This window comes from Mastigoproctus giganteus, chromosome 1 (assembly GCF_048544385.1).
Source record: "Mastigoproctus giganteus isolate SK-2022 chromosome 1, ASM4854438v1, whole genome shotgun sequence".
Lineage (NCBI taxonomy): Eukaryota > Metazoa > Arthropoda > Arachnida > Uropygi > Thelyphonidae > Mastigoproctus > Mastigoproctus giganteus.
Window position 1 is genome coordinate 40,386,416 of NC_143575.1, and position 23,809 is coordinate 40,410,224.

The window sequence follows — 23,809 nt, forward strand, 5'->3', positions numbered from 1 at the left end:
TTCTGGTATCATAAGTTTATACTTTATTATCATACTATATAACACTAATTATTATTTTTTTTTCTCTATAATAAAATTATTTCCTGTGTGTGTGTGTGTGTGTGTGTGTGTGTGTGTGTGTGTGTGTGTGTGTGTGTGTGTGTGTGTGTGTGTGTGTGTGTGTGAGGGGGGGGGCTTCTTCAAAAAATCAATTCAATGTAATATTACACTATTTCGAATTTACAATATAAATTTATACTTGTCTGGGGACTAGATTGCGTATTAAAAAAAGAGATTAAATACTATGGGCAAAACAATATTTTAAGCTACTTTCTTTGGTTTCCAATGAAATAGATAAACATGTATTATTACCTACAGGGATGTTCAATAAATTATCTACCTCAGGTACTTCCCATAGTTATATTTCAGAAATTCATGATTTATCATGTTCCTACGTATCTCAACTGGAATCATACTAATTTTGATCCCACTATGTTTTTAGGTTGTGCTGCTGTAACAGAAAGAAGGAAGTATCAAATTATGGATTTGATACTTCCCTCAAATTATCAAGTTTGTCATCAAAGAAAGAAATGGGCTAAATGCCATTCATGAAAGGATGGTGGCTGTGTATGGCAGCAGTGTGCACCTTCAGAGTACCAGGTGAAATTCTGGTCAAAACAATTCAAGTGGGGTAGAGAGTCCATTGAAGATAATCCACATCCAGGAAGGCCTGTGACAGTCCAGAAACTCCAGAAATGTGCCAAGCTGTGGAAACCCTTGTGCTGAATGACAGATGTTTAAAGGTGTCCCAAATCTCTATGGAACACAACATATCTGAGGGAAGTTATAAACATTTGGGGATGACTAAGGTTGGTGCAAGATGGGTCCCCAGATTTCTAACAGATGTGCAGAAGCAATTCAGAGTACGGTGTTGTGAGGAGAATTTAGAGCTTTATGGAAGGGATCATGAAATTTTCATCTCCAGAATTGTTACAGGTGATGAAACATGTCATCATCAATGGGATCCTGAGACCAAGGAAGAATCAATGCGATGGAAACACAAGGGTTCACCCCCACCCAAAAAATTTCAGCCACAACCTTCAGCTGGCATAATTATTGTCACCATTTTTTGGATGCTGTAGGAACTTTGTACATTCACTACTTGGAACACAAGCAGATAGTCACTGGGGAGTCATATGCATCCCTACTGTACAACCTACGCAATGTCATAGAGGAAAGGTGCCATGGAAAACTTTCCAGAGGTATGCTGCTTCTTCACAACAATGCACCAGTCCACAGGTCACATGCTGTTGCTGCTGCTTTGAGAGACTGTGACTTTACAGAACTTACCCATCCACCTTACAGTAAGGATCTGGCCCTCAGTGACTATTTTCTGTTTCAATACCTCAAGAAAAAACACACATGAAGTCTGCTGTCTCTGTGTTCTTTGATGGATGGGACAAATAATTTTATTTGTCTGATATTTCCTAATTGCCAACAAAATGTAACAGATGTATTGAAGTTCAGGTGAGTTACATTGAAAATTAGAAAAATAAAACAGATTTTTGCCTCTATCTCATTTCCTTCATGGGTAAGTAGATAATTTATTGAATCCCTCCTTGTATTTTGCCTATTATAATGAAAATGAATTACAGTACATACTTTTGTAGTTATAAGGGTTGATTAAAAAGTTTAATGTTTTGTTTTTCAAAAAAAAAAATTGGGTAGATATAAAATTTTTAGGTGCCATGGAAAGTGGCTCCCTTAAAAGTAGGAGACCCACAAAGATAAGTAATAGCATTCCCGTTGTTTCTTGAAGCCTTCAGCTGTGAGCTGGTTCAGTTCTGTGGTCATATCGTTCTGGATGGGTAGAATGTTATCAAATCTTCATCTGTTCAGCTTCATTTGAGTTTGGGGAAGAGAGAAAAAAATCACGTGGAACGATAGTCAGTTGAACATGAAGGGTGGGGCATTAGAGGATTGTTTATCCAGGTCACATATTCTAGAAAGGAGAATGTGATGTATGCACGAACATTGCCATGGTGGAGAAATCATCCCCATTTTCAAATAGCAGGTGCCATTTTTATAGGAGGATTGGTTTACTGTCTGAACAATATCTTGAATGTTGAAAAAATGCAAGCAATATTGTTTCCACATTGGACCGAAACCATCCCCCTTTCTTTTGTGGAGGGGCAAGTTTGGCAACTTCCACTGGATTTAATTTTGGGTTATAGCTGTACATCCATATTTCATATGGATCTATATCGATGAAATTAGGATCTATTTCCTCTCTTATTTTCAGCTCCTTGCATGGTGAACATTGTGGCCATCATTCAATAATCATGACAAATTTTGCTGATATTCAATATGTGGCCAAGGTTGTTTGTTATGTTATCATTATTTTGGTTTTTAGAAGCATTAGCAACTAAGGCCATATTGCTCCGGGGATATGCGGTGGTCATTCCCTGACCTTTCCGCATCCTCCATATTTGGTGGTCACGGGCTCGAACCCCGGTCTAATCAAGAAGCGTGTGCTACGCACTGCTGCTCCTGCCCACCTGGTTACGGAGGCGCCTAGCCAAGGTTGTCTTCTGCAAAAATTACCCAACATAATTCAAAAGAGATTCCCAGTTCATCTGCTTGTTGTTTGTTTGGAAATTTTTTAGGTGCATCAGCATTTATGGCCATAGTGCACCAAGTTCATATGCAATTTCTTAGATGCTTAATCACTGATCACAACAAATTTTTTTTCAAACAATTTAGCAACTATCTAACATGCATTTAGCAACAATTTAACAAGCATAAGGTTTAACGGAAAACTAGATAGCGAGTATAGTAGTATCAATTAATCAGTAAAATTTATTAATCTTATTAAATTTCATTGTCAATTGAATTGTACTTTTTTAACTAAATAAATATAGCAACCTAGTTATTACAAACGTAACATCATAAATTAATACATACAAGTTAACAGGGGATAAGAAAGACATAACTTAACTCTGAGATAATATTCGATACCGAAATACATATATAGTGTTATAATTGCATTGGGATATAGGTTTAGGGTTATATTTTGTATTGGAATTTTATTGAACTTGAATAGAAATCATGACTCAGACCAGAGCAGCAAAGCAAAAGGCTCAAACTAGTGGAAGTGCTGTGGCTCAGGGGAGAACTAGGGGGACAGTTGTCCTCTGAATCACAGTCTATTGAAATGCACTGCTTGTTTGATGTTTGTGGAGCAATCAGGAATGGGACATGATATTGCCAAGGGGAATGTCTTTGTGTGTGCGCGATGTAAGGAGTGTGAGGAAATCAGACGCCAACTCGGCATTGTCATGGGCTTATATGAGAGCTTGAAGGACAGAGTGGATGCCCTTGAAGGATTTAAATTGAGGGGCCCATCAAGCTCTCAGCTGCCCACATCAATGCTAGAGCTTGCACTTGAACATCATGCAACACAGTGGCAACCCCCAAGGCAGAATGCACTGGTCCCAAGGAGAACTAGTTGTTGTAGGTGATTCTATTGTCAGGGAAACGGGGAACATATTGTGTAAAAAGGATAGATGGAACAGTACCATGGTGTGTCTGCCAGAGGCAAACGTTAACGACGTTGTAGGGCAGATATCATCCTTTAAGGGCACAAAGGGTGATGTTGTTGTATATGTTGGCACTAATGATATTAAGAGTAGGAGACCGGCAGAATTACTTAAGTACCGGTTGGATCTCATGGCCACGATACATGAAAGAAGCAGGAAAAAACTGGTTCCTTCATGTATTGATCATACCGTATGATGTGATGCCATTTAATTCGTGAGTAAAAATGAAGTCAAGAATATTTTCATTCCTAGTATTATATCTGCTGCAAATAATAATTATCTAATTTATTTAGAAATGATTTTCTGTAAAACTGAGTCTCCCAATTATTCCAATCAATCTGGGGCAGACTGAGGTCGGTCGTAATGAACTCCAGGGGCTCACATCTGGTGAGTATAGGCTTGCACGCCCAGAGTCCCCAGCTGGATATCATCATTCTTCTCTTTATTTGTGATTCCCTTCTACTTCTCTCTCTCTCTCTCGGGGTAATTTTTTTTTTTTTTTTTTTTTTAGCCGGTGCAGCATAAGCCTCAGGCTTCCTTGCACCATATGGCTAATAATAATAATAATAAAGCAAGGCAATGGGAATTTCCAGGAATTCTGGGAGTCATAGTGGAACAAGTAAATACATGGGCTGTGTTAGGGTAACTAAGAGTAGAAACAGGTGCATATATACTTGCATGTACACCAATGCTAGGAGTATAGTTAATAAATTCGATGAGCTTGAAGTGCTAGTCAAGACATCGAAGGCAGATATTGTTGGGATATCAGAGATATGGTGTCACACAGACATAAGCAGTGCAGAACTGGAATTTGGGGAGTACAATGTGTACAGAAAGGATAGACAGGGCAGGAAGGGAGGAAGGGTTATGCTGTTAGTTAAGAAACACAAAATCTAAGGTGAACAATGCAATGTTGAGTCTGTTTGGTGTGACATAAGCACTGGGAAAGGAAAAATGAGAGTAGATGTGTGTTATAAGCCTAATAAATCTGATGAGTATAATGAGCAATTGTGCAGAGAAATAGAGTGGGCCAGTAAGTTAGTGTGTCTTATAATGAAAGAGATTTTAATTTCCCGGATGTTGATTGGAATTTGTGGGTTGGTCACTCACACGCTAGCATGGCTTTTGTGGATTTATTGGATGATTATTTTCTACAGCAGCATGTTCGGGAGGCGACTAGAGAGAGAGAGTAATACTCTTGATCTGATTATCAATAGTGCTTCTTCATGCATCAAGAATCTGCAGATAAAGGAACCACTAGGTGGCAGTGATCACAATGTGCTGAAGTGGGATTTACTCAAAGAGGTAACTACCATCAAGGGTAAAGAGAAGGGTTTTTGGTGGTCTGAAACAGTATTTAAATTCTATACAATGGAACTAACTGATGATGTTACCAACACCAAATTCAAAATGGGAAGCATTAAATCTTGGAAGCTACTAGGCTTTTCATACCAACAAAGAGATATTGTTCAAGATTTAGGCCTAAATGGATGTCAGATGAATTAATTAGATGTGTGACAGAGAAGAAAAATGCATGGGATACATATAAATTAACATGTGACACAGAAGCCTATGATAGATATAAGCTGGTCTGTAACCAAGTTACAAAGGAGATTAGGCAGGCAAAGGCAGATTATGAGAAATCTTTGGCAAAGGATGCAAAGAAAAACAGTAAAGAGTTCTTTACTTATGTAAACTCTAGAAGGAAGGGGATGAATCAGATTGGTCCACTTGATATTGATGATTCAACTGTTGATGATCCTCTCAGGCAGCTAACAAACTAAATGAATATTTTGTATCTACATTCACACACGAGGAGTTATTCAGGAAATGGAATGCCAGAGGTTTATTCAACTCTGGCATTACTGCCAGAGTTGCCATTTTGGTTTTTAGGAGCATTAGCAACTAACGCCATATTGCTCCCGGGATAATGCGGTGGTCATTCCCTGACCTTTCTGTATCCTCCATATTTGGTGGCCACGGGCTCGAACCCCGGTCTAATCAAGAAGTATGCTAGATAATCTTGTAATAACTGAGAGTAAAGTGGAGGAGAAATTGTTGAAGATAAACACAAGAAAGGCATCGGGGTGGGTGGAATCTATTCAGTTATATTAAAGGAGGTGGCAAAGGAAGTAAGCAAACCATTAGCCATAATTATGAGAGCTTCCCTGGGCTCAGAGGAGGAACCCATGGATTGGAGATGTGCAAATGTGACCAGAATCCACAAAGGAGGATCAAAAGGGGGGGGGACAGGTAATTAGAGACCTGTTAGTTTAACCTGTTAGGGAAATTATTGGAAGCACTGGTTAAAGAAACACTGCAGGATAATCTAGACAAGACTTCAGTTATAGCTCGGACACAGCATGGTTTTGTTAAGGGGAAGTCTTGTCTGACTAATTTGATTGGATACTATGATGTAGTCACAAAGGAACTGGATGCAAAAAATAACTTTGAAATCATATATTTGGATCTTAGGAAAGCCTTTGATACTTTTGCACATGGAAGACTGCTTCACAAATTGGAGTAGTGTGGCATTGGAGGCAAATTGCTGCTATAGATAAAGGGATGGCTCAGTTGGAGAAGACAGAGAATGGTAATCAATGGAGACTGCTCTTCGTGGACTAATGTTATTAGTGGAGTCCCCCAGGGTTCAGTGTTGGGTCCATTGTTGTTTTCGGTATGTATAAATGATATTGATGATGGTATATAAGGCTTAATGTTCAAGTTTGCAGACGATACGAAGGTTGGCATGGTTGTTACACTGCTGCAACAGGATCTAGAAAAGTTGAGCAGATGGGCTGAGAGGTGGCAAATGAAGTTTAACATTGACAAATGTAAAGTACTACATATGGGAAGCAGTAATCCCAGAGTAACGCATCAACTGTGTGGTACCACACTGACAGTGGTAGAGAATGAAAAGAACCTGGTTGTAATTGTGCAGGCAGATATGAAGTTTTCTTAGCAGTGCAGACAGGCTGCAAGAGTAGCTCATGGTGTCTTTTCAATGATATACAGAAATTTTTCTAGCACAGATAAGGAGGTGATTATCCGCTTATATAAGGCCATGGTCAGGCCACACCTTGAGTACTATGTACAGGTCTGGAGGCTTCATTTTAAGGATGAGGAGCTGTTGGAACGAGTACAGAGAAGGGCAACAAGATTAGTGAATGGAACAAAAGGTTGCTCTTATGAAGAAAGGCTTAAGTTTTGCAAATTACAGTGTCTGGAGACTAGGCACCTATGAGGTGATCTGATTGAGGTGTATAAAGCCTTGAATGGTTTGAGAATGCTCAATGCAGATGGGATTCTTTCTCTTGCTCAGAATAACGCCTGAGAGGGCATAAATTCAAATTGAGTAAAGACAGTTGTAGGATAGATGTGCAGAAGTTTGCCTTTAGCCAGCAGGTGGTCAATCGCTGGAACAAACTCCCACCTGTTGTTGCAGAAGTTGATAGCTTAAACAGATTCAAGGCAGAACTTGACAAACATTTGGAGCGAGTGGATGGGTGAAATAAGGTGGGGTTTTTTTTTGTTTTTTTTTGGCCGATGCTATATAAGCTTGCTTTCTTGCATCATGTGCCTTTGCTAATGCTATTTCATTACTGTTTGAAGTTCAAGGTTGACCGAAACATTGGTCATCTTTGACAAGATTCTTGGCCATATTGGAAGCATTTCATACACTGATAAATAACAGCTTTACACAAATAAGCACTGACAAATGCAATCCTTAACATCAAGGAAGATTTCTGTTCCATCTTTCCTATTCTTCACGTAAAAATTGTCCTCCCTTTTGTATTCATTTCAATTGCAACAGAGGCCTAAGATATACTCAACTTCAACATGGTTGTTTATTACTAGCTTAGTGGAGCTGGAAGTGGCTCAATCCAGAACCAGTGATGTGGTGATCCCAACCCCATGCTTACTCATCATCTTGGCCTCTACCTCCACTGCTTCTTTTGTAAAAAAATAAAGTTTTAGAACTTTTTGAATAATATCTCGGCTTTCAAAAACCACTTCTGAATACTCTTTTTCATATGCTTCTGAAAATTTTAGTTTTCCTCTCTTTTTCTGGCAATCTTCTTTATATTCTCTGCCTGCATCTCAATTATTTCTGGTAGATTACAAAATCAAATGTCCAGTACAGTATACTGTTTAAATGTTTATTTACTTTCACCTTTTTTTTGCTCCTTTTCTTCTGGCATGTTTGTAATTGTTGTAATTTAAAGAGAGGAAGAATTCACACTTTACTGAAACAATTCACGGATTCAGTAGATTTAAAAAAAAAAAAAAAAAAAAAACGCTTGTGTTAATAGCATTGAGTACACTAAGTTCATTACTGAATGATATTTTCTACATCACGAGGATTCATTAGGTCGTTCACTTATGATACCTACTCTCAATGAGGCTTCAAAAAGAGCCAAAACCCAGGATAGATGTGGGGGAATGGTGTGTATCCATATTATCAGATCAATATTTAAGCAGTGTATCCATAAATATCAGATCAATGCACTTAGTAGCAAACTTAATTTGCTCTGATAAAATAGTCTTCCACCAGTCAACAGTATTCCCGGTGCTGAAATTAAAGTGCGAAATCGGTGATGTGAAGAGAAGACCTGGATCAGGCTGTAAGAGAGTGACTAAGCCTTCCCAAGATCGATATTTGAAACAGCAATGCCTTCGCAATCTCCATTCTAGTGCTCCTGATCTAAAACTGGCCTCCGGTGTTGAAACAACTGCACGAACTATCCAAAAACAGCTTTTGGAATGTGGTCTGCATGCCTATCAGCCCAAGAAGAAGCCTTTGTTGACCCAATAAGTGAGGAAGAAGCGACTTGCTTGGGCTAAAACGCATGTTTCATGGACAAAAGAGTAATGGGACACTTATCTTTTCTGACAAATTGAAATTCAACCTGCATGGCTCAGATGGGAAATGTATGTCAGAAGACAAAAACTGGAGGCCTGCATAACACTGATTGTAAAGTTCCCTGCTGGTCAGATGGTCTGGGGATGTATAACAGGCAAAGGGGTGGGGAGAATTAAGTTTATTAACATAACGGTAAATGCAGAAACCTACACTGCTATCTTGGAGGAGTGGCCGAAACCTGTTATTAGGGATCACCACACAGAGGTCCAAAACTGCATTTTTCATCAGGACTCAGCACTGTGCCACACAGAAAAATTGGTAGGTTTTATGTTATTTAGATTTAATGATGAGTCTGTCTTCTTGTCTAATAAGGCTTAAAACATACTTACACCAATGTTTCCCTCGTTTTTCTCCCTTAAGGTGCAGTCATGCCTTAGAAATGCCAGCATTGCCCGGCAACAGTCCACATTTGAATCCTATTGAAAATTGTGGTACATAATGTCGTCTAAAATTGCTCAGAAGAAGCGAACAAGTAAGAGTGAGCTGCAGGAGAGCATTGTAAGGGTGTGGTAGGATGAAATTGGGCAACAATATATCAAGAAGTTGATTAACCCTAGGCCAGATCGTTGCAGACTGTAATTGCAGCTCGAGGAACAACAACAAAATATTGAGGACTAATTTTGCTGATTTTCAGTACATAATACTATTACGTTAACTTGTCATTTCAGTTTGTACATGTAAATGCAATAAAATGTATGTTTGGTTGTCATGATTGCCATTTGCATGATTTCTCATATTTCCATTAATTACGCATTTTACCCTTTGGGAAGATATTTATAGCAATTGGGTACATCAGGTGGAGTCTTTTTATTGGATTTCATTCACAGAGATATATATCCCATCTAACAAATGCATTTCAAACATTTCTGCAACCCACAATACAGTGCAAAACATTATTTGCAAAATTCAGAAGTGATGCAGTTTTTTTGTACGTCACTGTATTTATTACTTAACACTGCAAAAGTAACATTGATTGCAAATACCGTGCTAGATCATGAATATTCACATACCTATTTTGATAACTCCAATATTTTGCATCCCTTGGAATGGTACATAATTGCTTGCCATAACAACATAACACTTGAGGTTGAAAAACATATTTTCGCCCACAACAATATCCAAGTGATTGCATAACGGGATCAATTTCCTGTTCGAACACTTCTGCTAACTAAATAAAAGAAAAATTGACAATGCTTTAATTGGGGTGGGGGAAAAAAAAAAAAAGATAATAATCTAACTACAGAGTTTGTTTTCTTTTTCAGAATAGATATGATTAGGTAAATTTTAAACTTTTAATTCAAACAAATGACAAATTTATAAATTTTTAATTACCTAAAAATGTGTCACAGAAATCCTCAGTAGCAAACAGAATATTAGGTAACAATGTGAAGTAATTGGGCAACTATTTCCTCTTAAAGTTACTATGATAATCTAAAGAATTACATTCTTAGATATCCTTATCACTTAATCCTATTCACTGAAATAAAAATTGGCTTTGACCTTCACTAAGTTATACATTGTTTAATAAAAAATATGTATTGAAATCTACAGGAAATTCTCTTGCACATTGTTATTTATCTTTTGTGAAAAATAACCATATATTTTTTTTTATGTAATTATTATTTTACAATTAGATTTGTTATCTAATTGTAAAATAATAACAGTGCTGTACTTATTTATTAAATTTTCACACTGAAAATCATTTGTAACTTATAAGTGTAATGAACAAAGCAAGAATAAAATTAACATCTATATAAAGAATGGCCTTTTTCATATGCCTCTGAAAGTTTTAGTTTGCCTCTCTTTTTCTGGCAATCTTCTTTATATTCTCTGCCTGCATCTCAATTTTCAATCATTTCTGGTAGACTACAAAATCAAATGTCCAGTACAGTATACTGTTCAAATGTTAGACTATTTACTTGCAGCTTTCTTCAGTTCAACATATGAAAACATGTATAACATGGATATGATATAAGAAAAATTCTGAATATGCATATTTCATGTATGCAATCAACATACAACTGATGTTTTCACTTCTTATTAAGAGTTATGCCACTGGCCACTTCAAATAGTAGTGGCAGTGAGTGCAGGGGAGCATGAGTGGGCATAATATTACTATCTACAGCAATGCAGTAAAAAAAAAAAAAAAAGTGTAAAGAGCAATTCATAGTTACATTAGAGCATATTTCATATTTACACAGATATTACCACTGCTAACTAGTTACATGCATTTAAAGCGAGAGCAAATACTAGTGTCAAGCCAGGAGATCAAAATGCATCTGTGCATCCTAGAACATGCAGCTGCTCACCTTGGGATATCTTGTTGGATGTTTTGCAGTATGTAAATGCTGATGGGACTTGGAACAACATGATGTACCACAGAACTGTCCAGGCTGATAAGTGGCATCTGGTACATAAGCACCTTCAGATGTTACCACAGAAAGAAGTCTACTAGATTCAGTTCCAGACATTGTGCAATTTCTCTACCAAAGAGAATGGATGCACTACGTAGGGGATTTGGTCAATCCCCAATGGTTGTTTTGGGCATAAAAAGCTTCCTTCACATGAAAAAGTGGAACTCATCAATCTAACATACTGTTTCCAAAAAAGTGTTATCTGCTGTGAGGCACTTCAGCAGTTAGGTGAATTGGCAAAAGATCCCACACTTGCCTAAAATGGTACAGATGCATGCCCTCATATGCAGAATGGCATAATCAAATGCAAACACACCATGCGTGCAATTTCACAAGTGTTGCAGGACAGCTGTAATCAGTTATAATGTATTCTATTCAGTTGTAGCTGTCCATATGGTATAGCCTATATCAATGCTTCTCAAACTATCTGTGGCGAAGGATCAGTTTCTTTTATTTCCATTCCACTGCGAACCGGTACTTTTGTAAAATACAAATCTCATGGACCAGTAATGGACAAATCGTTGGGATTGAGATGTCACCTATATGGGTGACAGCCATATTCTTGAGTGGTAATGGCTACTCTTCCATGAGATTTGCTAAGCAGGCGTGAGGGGGTACACATGCCACAAGTCAAATACTTTGCTGAAGTCCAAATGAACAAAGTTAAAATAATTTCCTACATCCAACTTACAAGGGACTTTCAAAATATCCAACCAGATTAGTTAAATAAGATTTTCCCTTTACAATACCATAACTGTTTCTTTCAGAATACTATTTCTATCTAGATGTCACTGTATTGCATTCTTAATTACAGATTAGCAATATGTTGGCTCTTCTCCAATCAAAAGGAATCTCCCTTCTCACTCCCAAATCCAATGATTCCTACATAATAATAAATCTGAGTATTTCAGATAAACTAATGTCAACTAAGTAATGGGATGAAAAACAAACAGTTTCTGATATTTAAGATCAAGGAAAAATTCAAGCAGTTTGATATTAGTGTTACTAGTATCAGTGGAAAAACTACTTGGTTTCAGAAAACTTTATAGGCCATGACAAATCCTTAAAGAAGCCATGCACAAATGATATGTGCAACAATGCTCAAGTGTTGCGATGGTTAGTTGTAGCATTTTGTAAGAGGCATGATATCATCAACAAAAGATCATAGGGTGAATCTTGAATGCTGTTAGTAAGAGTGCTGAGTCATTTAGAAAATGTCTCAATGAGATAAGGACATTATATACCTCAACATGCTTAGTTGAGGTATATAATGTGAAGAGAACAGAATTTTTCGGCATTTGCTGCCTGAAAATGTTCAGGCCTTTCTTCCTTCTTGGAAGAAAGTCCAGCCATAACATCAATTGAAGTTGGTTGCACTCATGACGTAATAGTAACCCGAGTGCTAAAGGACATCATGCATGAATGCCTGTTAATTATACTTCACCCAATACATGGTTCACGCAAGAGATTACCTGATTGGCTCTGCAACCACTTTGAACTGAAGGATCAGTGCAATCAGAATGAAGTCCTTAAATTTCCTTCCAGGATGCCAAGGATTTGTCAATCGCTAACAACATTCCTTTGTATCTTTAGAGAGAAAAGATCTATAGCCATGATAGAAAGATTAGATGTCAGGCATTACCATCTAACACAGCTGCTCTGATAAAGCTGATGGATCAAGGTGGGTAATAGGTTTCACAGGAAGAACTTATTGATGAAGCAATGGTTTTGGAGGATAAGCAGAACAAAAGAGCATATGCTGGAGGACAGAGATCTAAGTAGCACATCTTGAAAGGAGATGTTCTGCACTCTTCTGTATGGATGGAAAAAATCCTCTATGACAGATGTGTGGATTTTGACTCTGAGGTTTGCAAGGCAGTCTATCATAAGACCTTGTTGAGGGTAGTGAATATAGTCCCAATGAAGATGAAAATGCTGAGTGGTTGGAAGCCAATGATTTTCAGATTTTTGCTGTAGAAGAGATTGCCCAGATGAAGAAGGAACTGGAAACTGTCAAGCCAGAGGAATTAATGGTCAGAGAACCCTTGAATGGTCATAAACGTCTTTGGTTTGTCTTTGGGCTCTAAAATGCAGCTCTATTACCACCACCTATAGGATCAAGAAGACCTTAGGTGGTGCTAATAGAGCTGCAATCAGAAAAGTATCAGAAAGCTAACCCTTGCTAAAGCTTGGCAGCTCCTTCAAGCCTGCATCACTAGATTCACATTCACAGAGTGCTAGGCAGCCAGAATTTTCCTCGCCACCACCTTCCATCAGCTTGCTGAGCATATCAGCCATCACTTGGGCATCACATAACCTCCAAAGTGTTTGAGAGTGCTTCAGACTGAATAAACAATTAGTCACCACTATGCAACTTCATAAAATTTCAAGCTCTATTCCACACAGCTAGTAAGTGCTATAAAAATAACAGTACTGCACCGATTTTTTATATATTTTTTATTTCATGGCACAGCATCAGTGATCATGCTCATTTCTTTTCAGTTTAATGGACTATTCATATTAGCAGAGACCCAGCCCACATATAGTTCTGTTAAATCAAAGTTTTACTGTAATCTTAATAAGAAAAACCTGAACCCACTTAATTTTAAATTCATAATTTCTAGTCTCCTGTCAGGTTAACAGCCATAAATGTCAGAGGCTCAGATAAGTTAACACATTTCACTGTTTTGAAAGCCATTGCCAGCCAAAATGAAAGCATGATAAAAACTGGAACTATCACGGAGTGATAACATCTCATTTCTTAGGTAACCTGGCTTTGCTGGATGGGTTATAGAGGTTTCTTAGACTGAGAGCGCTCTTGCTTGTTTTAATATGTAATGCCATCTTGTACACAGCACTGGTCTTTTCTTCTATTCAAAATTCTGATTCCATTTCATTTTGGGTTGTGTTTCTCTTTTTTTCTTCCTTCTAAACAACCAATGTTTTAGAGGATTAAGGAACACCACTAAATTTTCTCATAAGCAATGTAATAATCAGGAGGTCCTGATATCATGATTAGCTCATGATTGTCTGTCATTTTTCACTGCATCAATTGAACTGTTACTAAATCACATAGGAAAGAAAAATGTAGAAAAAACTAACAGATCTTAAATTAAAAATGTTATAGTAATTTATTTTCAAAATTCAATTTAAAAACTGTTACTAAATCACATAAAAGTAAAAATTTCCTATATATGAATAAAGATAATTATCCTTTTTAATTAAATGAAATACTAAATTAATTCTTTACCTTTGTGCAATACCTGTACACTTTAGATGTTTTCCGATTATACAGCCATGCATTATCGAACATTAACCATACATCATCAACATACTGCCATGGATCTTGATACTGTCCCGTGTCTAGTTTGCGCTTGATCGTTGACAGGTCCATTGGATTTCTTATAATTTCAAAATAATCCTAAAGGATAAAATAAGAGACAAACATGCATTGAACAGTGTTTTGGAATGTTTCTCTCAAATTTTATATAAGTAATGTCTATCATACAGCACAACAGGAAAATTATGCATGTAATTATGAAAGGCACAGAACTGGCCTGTTGTCTGAAAACTTTATTTATCATAAGCCTATGTGACACATGCTTATTTTCATGAACCTGTTGTTGTTGTTGTTATTTTGGTTAGGAGCATTAGCAACTAAGGCCATATTGCTCCGGGATATGCGGTGGTCATTCCCTGACCTTTCCGCATCCTCCGTATTTGGTGGTGACGGGCTCGAACCCCGGTCTAATCAAGAAGCGTGTGCTACGCACTGCTGTTCCTTCCCACCTGGCTACGGAGGTGCCTTCATGAACCTGTACTGCATTTGCTCATATGCATAGAATCTAGACACATTGGTAATAAGGAAGACAGAGATTAATGACTATGCCGAATAAGGTGGGATGTCGACCAATTTTCCCACACACAGATTGTAGTAAAATTCTGGTAAGAGAATATTTCAGTAACTAAAATAGGGATTCGTAATCCATAATATATACTGATACAGCACTTTAGCCTTACTTCCTTGGATTGCTATGAGTACTCTCTAGGAAATTGTGCTTAATCAGATGTGTCCAGCTTCCTGGATGCAAACTTAATTTATATCCAGCTTGTTAAATCATCCACTCTTGATTTAAAATGAAGGAAAAGAATAAAAGTTATAGATTCCACTCTCCCTTTATTTGAAGGTGCAACTTGCTAACTGTTGTAATAATAATAAGAGATTCTTTTAATATAATGGTGGAATTTAATTTTATTCATTATGTTGCCACATAAGAGGCACTACTTAGGCATATTATTTGTAGATTATAAAATTCGGCTAATATCTACAATCATTCGTTAATTATATTTGACCATAGAGTTTTTTTAACTACCTTAGAATATAATATATAGCTTGGAAAATTTATTATAAATTTTCTTTCATTTTAAATCATTTTAATAGGGATTCATAATCCATAATATATACTCATACAGCACTTTAGCCTTACTACCTTGGATTGCTATGAGTACTCTCTAGGAAATTGTGCTTAATCAGATGTGTCCGGCTTCATGGATGCAAACTTAATTCATATACAGCTTGTGAAATCATCCACTCCTGATTTAAAATGAAGTGTATACAGAATCCACTGTCCATATTATGGGATTAAATATGCCAGTGAGGTCAAGTGGTGCCTAAAAGACAGATTATTAAAAGATCATGCCAGAGTTATCCACTGTACATAACTCTGACTCTGTCATAGCAGACTAGTCTGGTAGGAAAGTCAAAGTACTGACCCCAACCATTTTAAATTATTGACAGCTTTTCTAACATACATTAGTAGCACTGATTGGAGCCAATGCTTATGCAAAAAATTACAGGGCATTTCAAAGAGTATGTTGCAACTTTAATGGTTAAAAAATAATGCTGTACATAGTTACAACTCTTATAGCTGCACACAACAGAATAAATCCCCCAAATCCAAGTGTTCAGTCAATATTCCAGTTCCAAACATGTCTTCTGTAGGATATGGCATCAACATGAGTTATGGCTGCAGTAATCCTTGTCTTCAAGTCATAAACTTCTTGGACAGGGGTATGGTACCCTAAGTCACCCTGCAACACACCCTGCAGAAAAAAAAAAATTAAGTGGGATCACATCAAGAGATGGCACCTCCGTAGCCAGGTGGGCAGGAGCAGCAGTGCGTAGCACTTCTTGATTAGATGGATTTAAGCCCGTGACCACCAAATATGGAGGATGTGGATAGGACAGGGAATGACCACCGCATATCCCTGGAGCAATATGGCCTTAGTTGCTAATGCTCCTAAAAACCAAATAACAACATCAAGGGATCTCAGGGGCCAGGGTGTAGCTATCCCAGCCAATCCACTGACTTATTGACTTGAAAAATATTCACTGAGCAGATAAAGCATAATCTTTGTCCAATACAGGGGTACTCCCTCTTAGAATATCACAGCAGGTTGACAATCTTCCAGCTGTATAAGAAACAGTTGCAGCACATTACAGTACATGACTACTTTGATTATCTCTGTGAAAAGAATGGTCCAACTATTTCTCCCTGCATAAAGCAACAACAAACATTAATTTTAGAACTATTATGTTCAATTTCCTTGTTATGTGGAGGTAGTGCAAAATCAAAATATGAAAATGTAGTAGTAGTAGTGGCATGTGATGCAAGAAAGCAAGTGTATGAGCTTATGCAGTATCAGTCAAAAAACACACCATTCTCTCCAAATGCCTATCCAGTTCCTCCTTAAATTTATTTAACCTATCAACTTCCACGACAGATAGAAGTTTGTTCCAGCAATCAACCACCCGCTGGCTAAAAGCAAATTTCCGTACATCTATTTGACATCTGTCTTTTCTTAATTTAAATTTATGCCCCCTTAGGTTCGTAATCTGAACAAGTGGAAGGATCCCATCAGAATTCAGCGTGCGCAACCCATTCAAGGCCTTATACACCTCAATCAGATCACCGTGCAGGTGCCTAGTCTCCAGCCACTGCAATTTGCAGAAATTAAGCCTCTCTTGGTAAGAGGATACCTTCATTCCCCTCACCAATCTTGTTGCCCTTCTCGGTACATGCTCAAGCAAATCTACATCCTTCCTAAAATTAGGCCTCCAGACCTGTACACAGTACTCAAGGTGTGACCTGACCATTGCCTTATACAGAGGGACAATCACCTCCTTTTCCATGCTAGCAGAATTCCTATATATCATTGACAAAACCCCATGACCTGCCCTGACAGCCTGTCTAAATTGCTCAGAAAACTTCATATCTGACTGCACAATTACTCCCAGGTCTTTTTCATTTTCTACCACCTTAAGTGTAGTACCACACAGTTGGTACGTTTCTCTGGGGGTTACTTCTACCCATATGCAGTAGGTTGCATTTGTCAAGGTTAAACTTCAGTTGCCACTTCTTAGCCCATCTGCCCAAATTATCTAGATCCTGTTGCAGTAGCACACTGCCATTACTGTCATTAACAACCCTGCCAACCTTTGTATCATCTGCAAACTTCGACACTAAGCCTGATATACCTTCATCAATATCATTGATAAATATACAAAACAACAGTGGACCCAACACCGAACCCTGTGGGACTCCACTAACAACATTAGTCCATGAAGAGCAGCACCCATTGATTACCACCCTCTGTCTTCTTCCACTCAACCATCCTTTTATTCACTGTAGCAACTTACCCTTAATACCACATTTGCTCCAATTTGCACGATAGTCTTCCATGTGCAACAGGGTCAAAAGCTTTCCTGAAATCCAAATATATGATATCAAAATTATTTTTTGCATCCAGTTCCTTTGCAACCACATCATAATATCCTATCAAATTTGTCAGACAAGACTTTCCCTTAACAAACCCATACTGTGTCTGAATTATTGCTGCAGTCTTGTCTAGATGATCCTGCAATGCATCTTTAACGAGTGACTCCATCGTTTTACCTAGAACAGAAGTTAAACTAACTGGTCTGTAATTACTCGTGTCACCCTTCGATCCCCCTTTGTGAACTGGGGATACATTTGCACATCTCCAGTCTGTGGGGACCTCCCCTAAGTCCAAGGATGCACTCATAATTATGGCTAAGAGTTTGTTTAGTTGCTTTGTCACCTCCTTTAATATAACTGGATAGATCCCATCCACCCCAGGTACCTTTCTTATTTAACTTCAACAATTTCTCCTCCACATTGCTCTCAGTTATTACAAAATCATTAAGCGCCCTGCTACAATTTGATAACCTTCTGCCATTTTCAAACCTTAATAACTCCTCATGTGTGAATGTAGATGCAAAATACTCATTCAGTTTGTTTGCTATCTGAGCATGATCATCAACAGTCAAACCATCAATATCAAGTGGACCAATCAAATTCACCCCCTTCCTTTTAGAGTTTATATAAGTAAAGAAATCCTTGCTGTTTTTCTTAGGATCTTTTGCGAAAGATTTCTTGTAATCTGCCTTCGCCGGCCTAACCTCCTTTGTGACCTGATTACAGACTAGCTTATATCTGCCATAGTTTTCTGAGTCGCTTGATAATTTATATGCATCCCATGTATTTTTATTCTCTGTCACGAGTCTCATTAGTTCATTTGATAATCATTTAGGCCTAAACCTTGAACAATATTTCTTAATAGGTATGAAACTCTTAATAGCATCCACGATTAATTCCTTGAATGCTTCCCACTCAGAATTTACTGTTGGTAACATCATCAGTTGATCCCACTGTACAGAATTTAAAGACTGTCTGGGACCACTGTACTCACCTTTATGGAAGCAAAAACACTTTCCTTTACCCCTGATGGTAATTATATCTTTAGGTAAATCCCACATCAGTACACTGTGATCACTGCCACCTAGTGGTTCCTTTATCTGCAAATTCTTAATACACGAATGATCACTGCTGATAACCAGATCAAGAGTATTACCCTCTCTGGATGCCTCTCGAACATGCTGCTGCAGAAAACAATCATCCAATAAATCCACAAAAGTCTTACTAGTGTGTGAGTGACCAACCAACAAGTTCCAGTCAATATCCGGGAAGTTAAAATCCCCCATTATACCATTATAAGACATTCTGATTTACTAGCCCACTCTATTTCTCTGTACAATTGTTCATTGTACTCATTCGAGTCATTAGGCCTATAACACACTCCTACTCTTATTTTTGCTTTCGCAGTGCTTATGTCACACCAAATTGACTCAACAGTGCACTGTTCATCTATATCAACTGGATGCACTTCTTTTGATTTTTTATGTTTTTCTTAATTAACAGCATGACACCTCCCTTCCTATCCTGTCTATCCTTTCTCTACACATTGTTCTCACCAAATTCCAGTTCTGCATTCCTTATATCTGTGTGACACCACGTCTCTGCTATCCCAACAATATCTGCCTTTGATGTCTTGACCAACACTTCAAATTCATCAAATTTATTTACTATACTTCTAGCATTGGTATACATTCAAGTATACATGTACCTATCCTTATTATTAACACCCTAACACCCTAACACATCCCATATACCCACCTGTTTCACGATGACTGCCATCCGTCCCTGAAACCCCCAGCACCCCTCGTTCCAGGTCGCTACTTATTCTAATAGAAGTTGTGCAGTACTGGAATGGCACTGATGACTTCCTAACTGATTTTGCATGCAAATGTTAAAATGCTTCCTTCACATGTATCAATTAAATCAAATCAGACTGATGCATGGCATTCATTCTTGTATCTGAAATTTTTGTGCCAACTATGAATAGATGGATGTGGAGGCAGATCTAAGCTGAATGCCATTCTGAAATTCCTTTAAACCTGAATAACAGACTATTAATGCAGCAGTGGTGGTGGTGAGTTACCTCACACCTACAAAATTTTTCCATAAACATTCCTTCATTAACTATTAATATATGATTAAAAATCTGAAATTTTTTTCTGTCTTCTTAAATATATAGTCAAATTTTTACTGTAGTAGTTTCTGAAGTGATTTTTTTTAGTGTTTATACAGTATTTAAAAGAAAAAGAGATTACCTCAATCTTTTGCATAGAATGCTTCCAGTCAATGCTCTCCTAATGTAACGAATAAAATAACTTAATAAATTCTTTCACTCATAGAAATATGACCAATTCGACACACAACAGAATCGAAAGCCGAGAGCCCCCACTCGACTCCGAAACACATCAAATCAACTCAGCAAGACCACGAGTATGAGAAGACTTTGTGTCAGAATAAATAATTAAAATCAGAAAACTGCTTATGAGAATAAATAATTAAAAATTAAAATCACGATAAAAAATTTGGATGAATACAAATTAAACGAAATTCACAACTTTTCCCTTCTTTAAGCAGACAAACGCTTTTCAACTGATCACCATGTTCACAGGATGGAAATATTGCGAAGTGTGTGTGCATTAGTCTCTTAAAAGGAAAATTATTTGTATTGTCTCATGCGTTAAAAAGAACAGAAATCCGAAATTAGGTAAGGATGTCGCACATTGATAGAATTTTTGTGTAGTTTGATTTCAAGGGATCATTTCATTTCAGTGATTAATAATTTAATGTAATTATGTTGTATGCTTAATTTTTTCGCTTCATTGAATAGGAATGTGTGACCTTCATTGATGGCATGAAAGGCTAATTCCGATACGGTTGCATGTTATGTGTGGACTGAAGCATTTCTTGTTTTTCCACCGAGTCGATCCTTCATACGATGAATTGCACTGACTACAAGAAATCGTGTATAAAAGATCATTTACCCGTACCTTTGTTACTGAGCCTGTACCTCTCCTTGGGGTTTTTACATCTCTTTCCAAAGGCCTTATTTTTCTTTATCTTAGCCTCCTTTACTCTCTTGTTTCACCACTGTGTCTCTTTCCATCTCCTCACACCACTTGTCTTTTACTAGTGTTTATTACAGAAATTTCTATAAAGATAGCAGTGTAATACAGCATATATTTATCTGTAACAGAAGAAACCATGAAAGTAGTATAAATGTCATCGATTTAATTGTATTTCATATTGTGACTACCTTCACAACGAGTTACCATGTATTGCACTACCTTCAATAAGTAATGCTTCACCAATGGAGAACACTATTGTTACTTATTCTCAGGGAATACCACCGCCAGCAGCAGCACCACCACCACCACCACCCAGACAGCACCATTTCAAGGCTTGTTGGCCTATCATCGGTGGGCAGGTAGGTACCCCGGTGTTGCAATCATGCCAACCCAGTTGTAAAGTATAATTCCACAATATGAGAGATGCCAGTTGGTGTGCATAGTAGTAATATCAATAAAATAAATGCACAAGGTGTAATAAGTTATGGGTTGGTAATATACTATAAAGAAGCAGTATGCAGTATATATCACCATATATTTATCCGTAATAGAAGAAACTAGGAATTAGTATAAATGGCATCAATTTAATTTTATCTCATATGTGATACAATTAAACCTCTCATCAACTGGCATTTCTCATATTGTGGACTTATACTTCACAACTGGGTTGGCATGCAACACCGGGGTACCTACCCGCCCACTGATGATAGGCCAACAAGCCATGAAACTGTGCCACCTGGGTGGTGGTCCCCCCTCCCATTAATACATGAGTTGGAAGAAAAATGGGATGCTAGCAGGTCAGCTTTATCCTTGGCTGAAGTGACAACAGAACCATCTGGTTTGGACAGAGGTGGGAACAGAGATGGGCAACAGTTGCGGTCAATAGCTTTGGCAAGAGACCAGAATGCTCGGCTACAATTAGGGCAAGAAGCAAGTTTTCTACTCTTAGCCTGTTCAAACTCTAGTTTAGACTGATTAGTAACTGCTTTACAATTGTTGTAAGCTTTGGTGTAGGCAGAAAATGAAGCTGAAGAATTAGAAACAAGTCAATTATGATATGCAACATTCTTCTCAACATTTATTGGAAAACCAAGGTTTAGATAAAGGATGAGATTTTAAGGAGGACTGTGGGATAAAGGATTCCATTTCTGCAAGAATAATTTCACTGGCGCGATCTGAGCAAACATTGACATCAGAAGTTTTGAAACAGTAATCCGACCATGGAAAAGAAATCTCGCAGGTCATCCCATTTTGCATTCTTGTAATGCCAAATAACACGAGGTTGGGAATAGCCATGAGATAAAGGCTCCATTGGAGAAGAGACAATCACCAAGTTGTGATCTGAAGTGCCTAAAGGACCTCTCACTTCGACTGTGTACTTAGAAGGGTTGTTTGTGAGAAAAAGATCAAGAATATTGGCTGTATGATTAGGATTGTCCGGTATTCTTGTAGGTAAATGAACAATCTGTGCAAGGTCATTAGTACTTGCAAAAGCCTCAGCATCTCAACCAGCTGGGTCGGTGTGACTAGAAAACGGAAGCCAGCTGGAGTTGTGAATATTAAAATCACCAAGGAAAATTACCTCACTGTTAGGAAAGTTGGACTGGAGAGAGTCAATTTGCAAAGAGAGGAAGTCAAAGAGCTCCAAGTGATTAGTGGAGTTGGGAGAACGGTAGAGACAACAGATGAACTTGACAGAATGAGGTAGAGAGATTTTAAGCCAGAGAAGATTGAAGAGAGGAGATTCCAAATTGCCAAGTCCCTGACAGGGAATATCAGAACGGACACACGCACAAGTACCACCTTTGAGGCGAAAGGAATCATACAACGAATAATTTGGGCATCTGAGATGAGCAGTAGTTGAATCAACCGATAATTGAGATTTTGTCAGAAAAAGTACATGGGGTTTGGCAGACTGCAAGTGGAAATGGACATTGTTGAGATTAGAATTGAGACCATGTATATTTGTGAAATGAATTAGGAAGTGATTGGGAGGTTTAGATCTTTTCGCAGATAAGCTTGCTCTATTAGTTTGACAATTCATGGTGTATTCAATAGTAAGAAAAAGTGGGTGGGACATGATGTATGAAGTAATGAAATTTTTGATATGGTGCACACATGGTAAGAATATACCCAGATCCTTGACATAACGTGGCCTCGACAATGCTCTCTGCGCACTACTCGGACTCCCTCCAGTCACTATCTGGCAGAGTAGCAAGATTATACACTACCTGATCCAGAAGCCTCCTAGAGAGTTACCAATAGGTTCGGTCCGGTGTACTAACTAGTGGCCGTCCTACAAACACCGTTTTAGAGCTGTACCCTTGAAATGTAAGGAATAATGGATCTCGCCATGATGTTCATCATAACCTCAAAAGTCATCAATCATACTGCATGATGGAAGAGATGGGGAAGGGTTGACCGGAACTTAGCTCTACAGACTAAATATTGGTTCCACCACTTCTAGCCTCCAATTAGCAAAGTGGTGGTATTGCACCAGTTGATGAGAGTCATCTACCACCTAGTATTGCCTGGTAACATAGAGGGTCGGCATTCTTCCATGTGGTGTGGTGTGGGCACCACACCTTGATCCCTGCTTACATTGGTTCACACCTGGGTGGTCACCCACCATGCACTTTTACATGGAGGTTATACCCAGGATTACTAACAGTCCCACCATCGTGAAGGTGCAAGCAGAGGATTTGGCTGTCACAGACTGTCCGGACTTCGCTGGTATTGGGTCCACTTGATTTAAGTGTCACCCGAATATCAGTTCCATCAGCGTTTTAGATTCCCAGGTAGCAAGTACAGCTTGTCTGGCATATCTGAGAGAATGTCTGTGACAACCTCAAGGACCAGAATCATTGCCAGAATCAACGTCTTCAGCCGATAAGTATGCTGCTGGGGAGGTTGAGGGCTGTGGGATTTAGAAGGGGTCGGCCACTCAACCTTACGAAAGAATATATTAATGGATGACTGGAAGGTGGCTTTTTTCTCTTCACCATAGATTTCAATATTTACAATATTTTTCAATCTTGGGAATAAAGCA

The 23,809-nt window shown here is 38.1% G+C and overlaps 1 protein-coding gene across 2 annotated transcripts in view; it reads right to left on the reverse strand.

Annotated features, from left to right (window-relative positions):
* The window catches only part of LOC150090732 (histone lysine acetyltransferase CREBBP-like), a 362,719-nt gene that overhangs the window by 118,077 nt on the left and 220,833 nt on the right, over nucleotides 1-23,809 (reverse strand). For both annotated transcript variants that reach the window (XM_090372373.1, XM_090372367.1), the window contains exons 13-14: nucleotides 14,167-14,337; nucleotides 9,513-9,670 (exon numbers count right to left, since the gene is read on the reverse strand). In XM_090372373.1, coding sequence (XP_090228499.1) covers nucleotides 9,513-9,670; nucleotides 14,167-14,337 — 329 coding nt within the window. The remainder of the gene's footprint in view (nucleotides 1-9,512; nucleotides 9,671-14,166; nucleotides 14,338-23,809) is intronic.